Source organism: Toxotes jaculatrix, chromosome 4, assembly GCF_017976425.1.
Source record: "Toxotes jaculatrix isolate fToxJac2 chromosome 4, fToxJac2.pri, whole genome shotgun sequence".
NCBI classification, from domain to species: domain Eukaryota; kingdom Metazoa; phylum Chordata; class Actinopteri; family Toxotidae; genus Toxotes; species Toxotes jaculatrix.
The window spans coordinates 24786478-24798050 of record NC_054397.1 but is presented as its reverse complement, the minus strand read 5'-3'; the positions used below and the strand labels follow the sequence as shown (position 1 = coordinate 24798050).

The 11573-nt window shown below is 43.6% G+C and overlaps 1 protein-coding gene across 1 annotated transcript; it reads right to left on the bottom strand.

Moving 5' to 3' along the window:
* Positions 1-2912: 2912 nt before the first annotated feature.
* On the bottom strand, positions 2913-10146 carry LOC121181292 (E3 SUMO-protein ligase CBX4-like). Its single transcript, XM_041037177.1, has 5 exons — positions 9882-10146; positions 9642-9685; positions 9002-9067; positions 6849-6915; positions 2913-5674 (listed from the first exon to the last, which is right to left on the bottom strand). Exons 1-5 carry the CDS (start codon positions 9948-9950, stop codon positions 4178-4180), a joined length of 1743 nt encoding a protein of 580 aa, XP_040893111.1. The 5' UTR covers positions 9951-10146; the 3' UTR covers positions 2913-4177.
* Positions 10147-11573: the final 1427 nt, after the last annotated feature.

The window sequence follows — 11573 nt, the reverse complement described above, 5'->3', positions numbered from 1 at the left end:
TGGTCTCGGCGCGCCTGCAGTGCAGCAGTGCTGCCGCCGTTAAAACACTATTGGTTGGCTTGTATCCGGGCAAGACGCGGGCTCCTGGTGTTCGCACAAACGGGAGAGCCGCGGCACAAAGGCAGGAATAGGAAATACAGAGATAGAGAGAGCCGGAGAAAACCGGCTCATTACGCCAGTTTGATCAGGATCTGATTGAGAGCGATGGGATAATTAACGGTTAAGGTGTAACGTTCATGATATGGCACAACCAACACCAAAAATTAAAGGCTATTCCTCTTTTTTTCTTTCCTTCTAAGGTTCCCTTTATTTCGTTTGTTCATAGAAAATAAGCAACTAATGGGAAGGTGAGACAGGACAGTTTCATCAGTCAGGGTCTCGTGTCATACACACAGGTAATCATCGCTCTTCGCTATTCGCTATTTGCAATTGGGTTTTACGCAGAGATTTATTTCCCAGAATCCTCCCTGTGCCTCACTCAAATTGAGATACCCTCGTGAATTTCCTGTCCTCAGACAACAGGCTGTTCTGTATAGGTAGCTCATGTCCCCCGCGCTAAAACCACTGTAGGTGGACTGAATAACCCTGGTCCCCCAAAGACACATACAGGCCTGTGGACGTGGACTGAGGTCAGCACTGATGCATCAGTCACTGCTGGATGACTCGAGGTTTACTCACTTGTTTGTTTGTCAGTAAATTGGATAAAAGTGAGTGATCCCAGCAGGTCAGTCAGTCAGTCAGTCAGTGTACATGAAGCTTTTAAAGTCTGGCATCACGAGCACAGCCCTGTTTGTTGTATCCACCTGTTATTAACAAGGCGGAAGAGTGAAATGCGTACGCGCTGGATCTTTGGCTTTTGGCGTGTTTTCCTCCCTAACGCTGTAAATCTGCAGTGAACGTGCAGCTTATTACTGAATTTGAAAGGAACATTTCGCGTAATTTTCCCATAATGAACCTATATGGTGGATTTGTGGCAGCGACCCTCAGCTGCTTTTTTCTTTTTTTTCTTTTGCAGAAATGAATGAGCTCCATGTCTTATGGTTTAAACAGCTGAGTTCACAATTTAAGCTGTTGTTTTTTTTTTTGCACTTGTGCGTTGTCACCACTTCACAGAGGCAGAGGCTATTTTGCGATCAGTTCTTTACAGTTAAACTGACTGTAGTCTGCTCATAATTAAACCGCCTGAAACACGCCTTGTACACTGTGGCTGCTGCAAATGCTGTTTCGGTCTCCGTCCTTATTCAGCGGCTGTGACTTGGTTTAGAAATCAGTGATGCAGTTTAAAATCTGCAATGCGTCCACTTTATATTTCTGAGTTTGTGTGGAGGGGGAAACTATGTAACGTTAAAGCACCAGCCTGAATATATCTGTGATTCTGGGAATGAACAGCACGGATCCCTGTGAGTTTACAGTTTAAAAGCCACTCTGTCAGGCAACATCTACAGGCCTCACTCAGTCATGCATGCATTCAGCATGAGCAGGCACATAAGAGGAAGAGGAAAAAGAGGGAGGATCATGAAGAAGATGTGTTATTACACCATTTTAAACAGTTCCTTTTTTTTTAATTTAAGGTTGTATTTAACCAGCTTGCTCAGTTCCGTGTTTTGCCCAGATGAAAGCAAACACGCCATAAGATGCTCAGAGGAGATGATGTCCTCAGTCCTGAGGGGAATTTCCCGCTTGATGCTTCTTGGCTGAAACGTTGTCGCAGTTATTTGTAGCAGCTGCGAGGCGTCTCAGAGAGCCGTGGCACAGAGGACAGTGAGGACAGAGACTTTCACTTCTGCCCTTGATCGCTTTAACGCCTTTTATTGGCGGGAAGGGTCCAAAGCTGCTGTCTCTGTCTTTTCGGTCGCCGAAATACACCGAGTCACGAGTGTACAGCGTCGGAACAGGCGAATTTACCCCCATAAAACACAGCAGGCACAGGTTAGATTCAACTGACAGATTAAAAAAAAAAAAAAGACAGGTTTGTATGGAGCAGGAGAGGACTGATCTCCCCTGCACAGCTTTAATTCAAAGCGCCCTTCAGTAATTCAGAGGAACAGCAACTGCTTGTCTCAGTGTGTGAGCGGCTGAAGCGTCAGACACATGAAAGAAACGCAGAAACATGGAAACAACAGCGTTATGTCATTTTAAACGCGACCTGCGGGTCAAACGGAGGAATCAGCCAGCTCCTGCTGCGCGGCTCTCAGCGTGTCAGGAGGATTTATTCAAGAAACATCTGACACGAACAGCTGTTCAGGTCAAAACTAGGAGCCTGAAACCAACACTGTCCCCTTCAAAGACACATTTAGGTGTCAGTTAAACCGCAAAGCAGCTCACAACACACACTTAACCTATGGCAAAGTCTTTATTAAGCTTTTATTGAATGAAGAAGTAGCAGTTACACACACACACACACACGCATATATAATAGTTGTATAACAAGAACCGTTTTGTGTTACATTTTACCAGATTACCAGTGGCTTATGAAGGTCTGAATGTAACCTTCATGTAACCTTTTCAGTCGCTTTGAACTGAATTTGTTTAAATGAATGAAACACACTGATTTCCACATGTGGCAGTAAAAGCAGGCCTGACCTGTGGGCACAGTGTGGATACAGCCTGCAGGGTTAAATGATGCCTGTCTGAAAATAAACTCACGGGCTCTGGAATAATCCTCACGGTCCTCACACACTCACACACACACACAGCCACAAATAGAGCCATGTACAGATTTAGTATCTTCTGAGGTAAGGTTAGCCATTTAAGTGCATCATAGCAGCCGCCTATTCTTGCTAAAATCTTAAATTCCCCGTGGGAAGGTTACACACGCGATGTAGGATATAGCAGCTATAAGAGGTTTCTGCTTTTGAGGTTGGTGTGGTGTGTGGTGTTATATAAGTGCACAGAAAGAGACAGCCCATGTATCAACTGCAAACAATTTTATTATTGCAAAACGTATCATAGGAAGCCTTCACTTTTCAGTCTGCAGATAAAACATCGAAAGTGCATCTCATCAATGTTCTCACAGTTCACTGCACCTCAGATCACATAGTGCTGGAAGGGATCTCTTCAACAAGGAGAGGAGGCCTGTGTGACATAAGGCAACAGATCCGATCATGACAAGAACATGTGCTTTTACATAGTTTTACTTACCAATCTGTTGGAAAAGTTAAATAAAATATGACACAAATATTTTATATCTTCTTATGAAAACCGCATTTAGTCTCCTCACATAACTGTGTATCATACACAGGTCAAGGTGCCAGAGAATGGGAGAAGGTTGATTCATGGAGCTGGTGATACTAGTCTGTTGGATTACACAGCTCAGCTGGCAGAGATAACACGGGTTAGAGACAGATATCATTCAGTATAATGAAAAAAAAGCCATTTCAGTTTTTCACTACACTGTTGCAAAATATGAAAATAAATATGATCATATGGTTGTATATCAACTGTCTTAATGGAAATGACTTGTGCTCAATGTTAGATCTCGAGATGCGTGAGTCAGAAATCACTTTGAACAGAGACCAGATAACAGGCGCATACATGAAACATTAATAATCTTCTAAAAACCACCTCATCCCTTTCAACGCAAATCACATTTATTGACAAAGGCGCTTTATTTTTCTTTATCTGCCTGTTTAAGCATGTCTAACGGCATAATCTGTCCAAGCAGCACATAGCCTTGTTTAAACCTGTCCATCACACACACACACAATCACACACACACTCACACACACACACAGACAGACACAGTGTAATTTACCATAAGTCAATATAATTTTTCTTCCTTACAAAATTCTTCATATAGCCTACATTTTTAACCTTATCTGAGATGTAGACAGTTGAGTGTATAAATCAAATTACATCCATAGAAAAGTGAAGAGTATTTACAGGAGTTAAGTGCATCTTCAATTAAAGTTCCAACATCTATTTGATCTAATTTTGCTTTTTAAACTAAGATCGAAATTGCTGAAATTAGATACTGCGTGTGATAAAATCTCCAGATTTAACAACAGGTAGAGCTTATAAGAAGAAATACGCAAATAATGCAATAAAAGATCAATTCTTTTATCTGAACTATACAAAATGAAAACGACATCAAGGGTTCATTTGTACATTCAAGCATCTGAAAATCAAATATTTCCCATGTACATTTATACAGTTACACAGTTGGTATCCAGCTCTGTTACACTGTTACGTATTCCTTAAAGGTAACGGTGAGGCAGTTCGTCGTGATGTCTGTGATCACTATATTCCCAAGGAAAGGTTGGAAGGAGGGAAACGTCTCCTCCTTTTTCTTTTCGTTGTTAGAAACAGACAGTGAGTCAACTTTCACCTTCTCTGCAGCTTTTTGCGTTTCAGTCTGGGGCTGTGTGTCTGTTTCTGCGTCCACCTGTGTTTGTGTTTCAGCTTGTGCGTCTGTATCATCTTGCCCGTGTGTTAGAGTTTCAGCTTGGGTGTGTCTTTCAGGCTGGGTCACTGTGGAAGCTGCAGCTTTAGACCTGGATTTGACAATACTCAAGTCGATGGGCTCCTCTTGGTCTGCATACCCACAGACCTGCAGTCCAATGTGACTCCTGTGTCCATTTTGGTCGATGCTGATGCTTTGGGTGGGTGAAGATCCCGTGTTTGGAACACTGATACTCCTGGAGCTCAAAAACCTCTTACTGCTCCCATGCTCTTCACAGTCCGTGTCAGAGAGGTGTCGCTTTAGTCCTTGAAATCCACCTTGGGTTCCTCTGTTGTCCAGAGCGATGGGGACTCTGCTATCCAAAGGCAGGGTGAGCAGATTAGGCTTGGTTGTCAATTGTAAAGGCTGATCCGTTGGAAGCTGCCCCTGACCCTTGACCCCGACATGTTTATCCTGTTCCGTCACAGTTGGCTCCCTTTTGGGGGACTGTTGCTTTTCTTTGGGGCAATCTAAGTTAAATCCAGAATTTGGAACAGTTGGTTTGTCTTTGGGGTTTTTTGTAAATCCATTCATGAGGCTGAGCTTCTTGACAAGTTTCATCTTTTCGAGGTTGTTCTCTGCGCTGTTGTCCGTTCCTTGCGGCGGCTTTTCAGCAGTTTCAGAATCACCATTTTTAATTTTAGCTGCTTGCATCCCGTTTTCCATGTACTTGCTCATGACAATAACAATCCGTCCGTTCTTGTTTTTGTTCTTCACTATCTTTAGCTTGCTGCTGCTAACACCATTAGATTGTGGCAAAGCATCCTCTTTGGGTTTTACCTTCTCTGGCTCTTTATGCCCGTTGAGGTCAGCTGGAAGTTTCTTCAGCTCCATAGTGATATCCTTCACTTTGGTCAGGCAGCCTGAGTCTTTGTCCCGAAACCACTTTTGCTGCACTACTGGAGGAACATTGTGCCCTTGGTTGGGCAGCTCTGGGGCTTTGATGTCTCGGGGCTTAGCAAAGATGGGCTCATGCACCATGAAGTCCGGCTGGTAGTGGTGGTGCTTCTTGCTGTTGAGTTGATAGTAGAACTTCTTGCCGTTGGTCTGCTGCTCGGCATCACGCTCCCTGCTCAGTGGCTGGTACTGGTGGTGCTTCTTGCTGTTCAGCTGGTACTGCTGGCCCTGGGGACGGAGCATTTGGATAGGGTTGGACTTCTGACAGCTGTCCTCGTCCAGAGACACCTCATGAAGGTCGGCCAGAATATTGGATCTTCGGGCAAATGAGGGGACCTGTGAAACAAGAGAGTAATTATTGTAAAAAAAGCATACAATTATATCTCAGTGAATATTACATGAAGAATTAGGGGGTTTCTGGTGGTTACAAGAGTATTTAAAATAAAGGACGTCCCTTTGAGCAGATAATTTGATTAATGGTGTAACTCTCTACAGTATCTATACATGTGTCTGTGTCATGCTACAACAAAAACCCACGGTTCACTGAGGCCCATGAGCTGAGCTGTGCTTGGAATGTGTGAAGGGGCCCTTCTGAGGCCTGAACGGGCACAGTTTATTTCAGGGGCCTTGGTCCATGTTCACACAGCCCTCCTACAGTTCCTGTGCAGCTCTTTGAGCCACCGGCCTGGGCATCAGAGTGATATTTCCAAGTGTCTCCTGTGGTTGTGACCTCAGCTCGGAGGAATGTCACTGGCTGCTTTGTGTCCCGTCATTGACTTTATCCCATGTATTAGCAGCAACACCCTCCGGAGAGGAACAAAAACACTCTTGAGGGATCCCCCTGGCCTTTTGGACTGGTGATTGATGCACTAAATGTACAATTCACAGTCATTTAGCCACAGCTGTTAGGTCAGGGAACTTGGCCCTATACATTCAAATGCAGATAATATAATTTATTATTTGTAATAAACATTTTAATTTTCATTAAGCCAGCACTCCCAACACCTAGTTTAAAGGGGAACCCTATCGATTTTAAACATGAAGATCAGTTATCTCATCATGGGTGTTCTGCTCAGCCCGTTAAAAACAGTTAAATAATGTCCTCTGTGGCTTTTGAGGGAGCTGTTTACAGTCTGACAAAATAAGCCTAATGATCTCTGCTCGGACTTCATTTGCAACTGAAAGCTTACGTTACAAACTGGAAGTGCTAAGGGTGTTTACCATGCAGGGAAGGTCCAACAAAAGATGATTATGAGTTGCATTATGGAAAATGCAGGACCCAAATGTTTGGCCCATCCTATGGCCTGAAAGTCAGGATATGTATTTGGCCTTCAGCTGATTATTTCTTAAATGTCTCTGTTCTGAGTCCCTTCGCTTTATGAACGCGCAACATTAAATTCCTGGAGTGCCCATTTACATCTGGCTTTTTAAAGAAATGAACATTTTTATATTGCTTCCTTGTATTTCCTGGGATCTTAGAGGGAAGGGTTAAGGATCATTGTTTTCTTACCTGAACCAGTAGGTGCTTGGGCTTGGGTCCTCTCTTGCGATATCCCATCATCTGCTCTTGACGTTCTCTGTGGGAGAGGAAAACAGCAGCCAATCAGTGAAACCATCTCGCGGAGATGAGTCGCCGTTGCATGGCAACACAGTGTCACTGGTGTCCTCCTCGGGCTCAGTTAGAAAACACTGAGCCCATGTTACAGGTTGGAGTTACACTCCTGATGCAAAGTGACATTCATTCAACACATATTAAAGGGCTGTTGCCTTTATTTTATCGCCATGTATTTACCTTTTCACAGCATTCTAACATTTTTATACAGCATCAAATGTTTAATACACATTACACTTGTTCTGCATTGCTACAAAAGGCTAAACAGTGGCTACAACTGAGGTTTCTTCTTCCCTAAATAACATTCAATATCTCCTATAATGTCTGTGTCCACAACAGAAGATAAAGGCCTCTCTCCTCTCTGACTTTCCTTAGCTTTCCTCAGTCTCCATGCAAGTCTCTCCAAGGCAGTAACTCAATACCGCAGACAGGCAGTGATGTCAGTCCCCTCCCCCACCCTCCTCCCTCACATCTAATTACAATGACGACTCAGTGTATTTTCATAGCCTGGCATTCAGACGATTTGGCTCCCCGGAGAGACACGCAATTAGTTTCAATAAAATCTCTCTCCTTTAGAGAGAGAGAGGTAATTGCAAAAACAGACGCAGAGTGATGTCGATGTTTTGCTTTAACGTGTGACCTGCGCCTGAAAGGTTGCTGTAAGCAAAAGCTGAGGGGAGGCTCAGAGAAAAGCCAGTGACAGTTTAACACGCCATGCTTCTAAGAAATTCAATTACACTGTCCTTCATGTGGAGCTGTCTGGTCAGTCACTCAGCAAACTATTTAGGAATTAGCCGAGCAGCAAATTTGACCATGGTAGCCCACTTTGAAAACCACGGCCACAGGGCCCTTTACTAACAAAGAACATGAGGAAGTTTCTCTGGTTTAAATTTTGAGACGGTGCCTGCGCCTCTGATTTATAGCAATTACTAAGCTACTATTTAGTTCCCTGCTTACTTTAATCTTCATTTCCTCGTGCCTTTCCACTACATCATGAGCAGATTAAGAAAAAACGTGAACCATAATTTAAACCTCCCTCCACGCAAAAATGGGTTTTTCCTGTGCCTACATCGTTTGACCTTCACTGTGCAGAATGATGAATGTGCAGAGGATTGTGTTCACATTCATCTGTTGAAGGAAGAAAGCTTTCACCTTAAATCTTAGTTTAAATGCAGGTACAACCAAGAATTTATGAGATCATAAGTGGTTTAGCAGCCAAACATGGCCAAGTGTGCAAGAGTGATGTGGAAACTTGAAGCCTGCAACACACATTTCCTGAGAATGGACTTTCCTCTAAGGTAGGAGACATCTTGTGTCCAGCACTTAAACTTATGAAATGATCAATATTTTTCATATTCTTGGATTCTGGATTATTCTTTTTTTTTTTTAATGGGGAGAAAATGTCATTTTGAATTTTTTGAGTTTTTATTTTTTGTGGTAACAGCATATCAGACACATTATTATTCAAAGAAGATTTTTTAAAATGTTTGTTTTAGAAAGTTTATCCTTTTGCATAATCACTAATATCCGGGTTATTGGCTAATGTACTTGTTTGCTGTGTCCTGTGGAAGATGACACAGGTGCATCTGGTGACTACATGGTGGGACAGCAGGCAGCACTTGAACATGATAACCTGATGCTGACACTCAAATAACTATCAGGTGACAAAAAGTAGCTGCTTGACAAAGTGTCACAGTTTGCTCTAGTAACCCTGACCTTAGTTTAACCCTAACCCGACCCACTGATGTCACCAGTGTTAATCTTAATCCGACCCCCAGGCATTGAATTTCTGCACCTTTGACTGGCGCATTATGTAGACAGTTTATTATCAACATGGGATTATCCACGCAGTGTGACCAGGCTGCATAGCTCCTGACCATAGGCATACAAAGAGTTCTTACTTGGGAAATGTGGATGAGTTGAAGAATATTTATGTATGGAGTAAAGAACTGGAACCGTAGGAAATGGTAAATCTAAACCTGTTCGGTCTTGTTATTCTGTGATTTATTTTGTGGATAAACCAGCCTCACCACATGTGATTCCACACTTACCTGTCTTGGAAAGCATCAAGCAGTCTGGGGTCCAAAATGTTTTCCTCTGGTTCCCAAGTGTTGTATCTGTTCAGAGAGGAGAACATGAACAGTGAGGACACACTGGCCTGTCAGAAGTGGGTGATATTAACAAGCAATGGCTGAAGACAGCAGATGTTTTCTGCACCAAAACGACCCTCCACTGGCCCTGATCCTGTCTTTAATCTACTAATTCTTCCTCAGCTCATATTTGTAGTAGTGTACATGTGTCAACTACAAACTGAGACACTTGCACTCTCCGTGAACGCACGTGTAATAAATCATGAGTAACTTTTACGCACGGGTGTAGAGGGGGAGGGGATACAATGGTCCAGCCTCCACTCAACTGTAGATATATGAGGTTTTCTTAAACATCGAGTTCAATTACAGACACAACTTCCTTTAATTGGAACACTGGGGATTGCATACATTCTAAAACCACATCCATCATCGAGGCCAACGCATCGAGCGCCCAAAGCAAGAACGCGCAACCGCCCATATGCGCGCCCACGCTCATACGGACACACACATCAACACACACACACACACACACACACACTTCTGTTTTGAATGCTGTGTTATCATTATGAGCATTATTGTTATGTTGTACAAGGGCACTTACTTTGGAGACCATCCCCGCCACTTGACCAGATACTCAACCCTCCCCTGTGAAGGGAGAGAAACGGGAGAATCAGCTTAACGTTACTTTACGCAGCAAAATGCACTTTGCATTTTGCCGTCATCTTAGAAATTATTTAATAATAATAATAAAAAAAAAACATATGATCCATCAGAAAGAGAAATCATCCTCATTTCTATGTGCATGTGTGTGGAAATGTCCTTCGGTGCTCTGGTGACATACCTTTCTGCTGCGCTTCTTCTCGATGCTCTCCACCGCAAAGACGTGCTCTCCCGCGGCGGGTAGCTCCATTTTCCGATACAAGAGAAGCGGCTCTTCTGTTTTTTTCCCCTCTGCTTTAGGTACCTGACACCTTCTCCTCGCTTTCAGACCGTTTTTCCCCACACTGTGCTCCTCTGATGTGAAACACAAGAGCCCCCCTCCTCTTATTTTCACTGCGCCTCTTCCCTCGCTTTGCCCCTCGGAGAGACTCGCTCTGCAGCCGAGTTGAAGCTGCAGCAACAAAACACTTCATGCAAATAGCCGTTGGCGTGACGTCAGACGAGGGGGAGGTGATAGGGGAGGGGGTTGTTCCCGTGCTGAGTTCAGCTGCTGTCGGAAAAAGCGTCCTCGAACATATGACAAGTGTGCAAATAAACATGATGTAGAAAAAAGTCCGCTTTTTCTTCCTTTAAAGCCGATGAAGTGAATGTAACATTTAGTGAGAAATACAGAAACCATGGCAACGGTTTAAGTGCGAGTTGTATTATTGTGGGTTAATTTATAGTTTGACCTTTTTGAAGGTTAAGCTGTTTAACTCCTTGTTTAACCTTTACTAAGTCTTTCTACTTAAAGAGAACATTGACGTTAACACACAGCTTAAATGGCAACAGAACACACTATGCACGCTGCCTCTGCTGTTGGAGTGCAACACTATAAGAAAACACAACCGTCACAATAATTTTCCCTCCACAACAGAGATTTTAGACTTGTAGGATACCATGAAATCATGTGAAGTTTTTTATTTTTTACTCCGGCTGATTTGACTAGGTCTTCCTTCTCTGAATGTGAGTTACCACTCATTACCACACAGATAATAATCATACATAACAGCCTTTATAATGTCCAACCAGACGCAAGTAAATTTGCAACAACTGAAAGTGTGACTGCGATTCTCAAAAGTACGAGCTGAGATGAGACCCTGAAGGCAACATCTCTCCCTCCTGTGTCACTGGATGTGAAGCGAGATCTAACTGCAAGAGGGTGCTATGAAAGAGGAGAGCGTCCTTATCCAGAGCCGAGATGGCCTGAATGTGCTGCTCACCGACCCTTCAGCAGCACAGAAAGGCCCGTTTCTCTTCATAATGTATTTTCAGTGACAACACACCATAGCCTGGGTTCGTTATGGATGCTGATGCCTCTGTGCGCCACAGTCCGCCGCTAACAGAGGCATCCAAATTGTGAACCGGGGTACATGATCCATTTGGGTTTACTTGTATTTATAAGACAACCAATATCATAAACGAATTCCCGCTCATAGGCCCAACCAACGTCAAGGCCACGGTCTGTTTGACATTGATTTATCTCCACCAGCATAACAAGGCCTCTTCGATTACGGGAATCCTGCAGAAATAGGAAAACAAATTCACATCCGATGCTCTTGGAGTGCTGGGCAGAGCGTCTTCCTCTGAGGGAGATAATGCGGGATGAGTCAGTGCCTGTCTAAAGTTAAATTGCAGGCAGAGCCCAGCCGCTGTTATGCGCATTACAATGAATGGATTTCTATATCCTCTCTGAGTCAAGGTCACACGACGAGATGACATTTCAGACGGCACCGTGTCGCGGGGATTTTCTGGTGGATTTTCACGGTGTTAACAGATAGCCCCTGGTTGTGTGGCAGTCGATGTAGGTCAGCATCTTCTGCCCCTCCGGCTT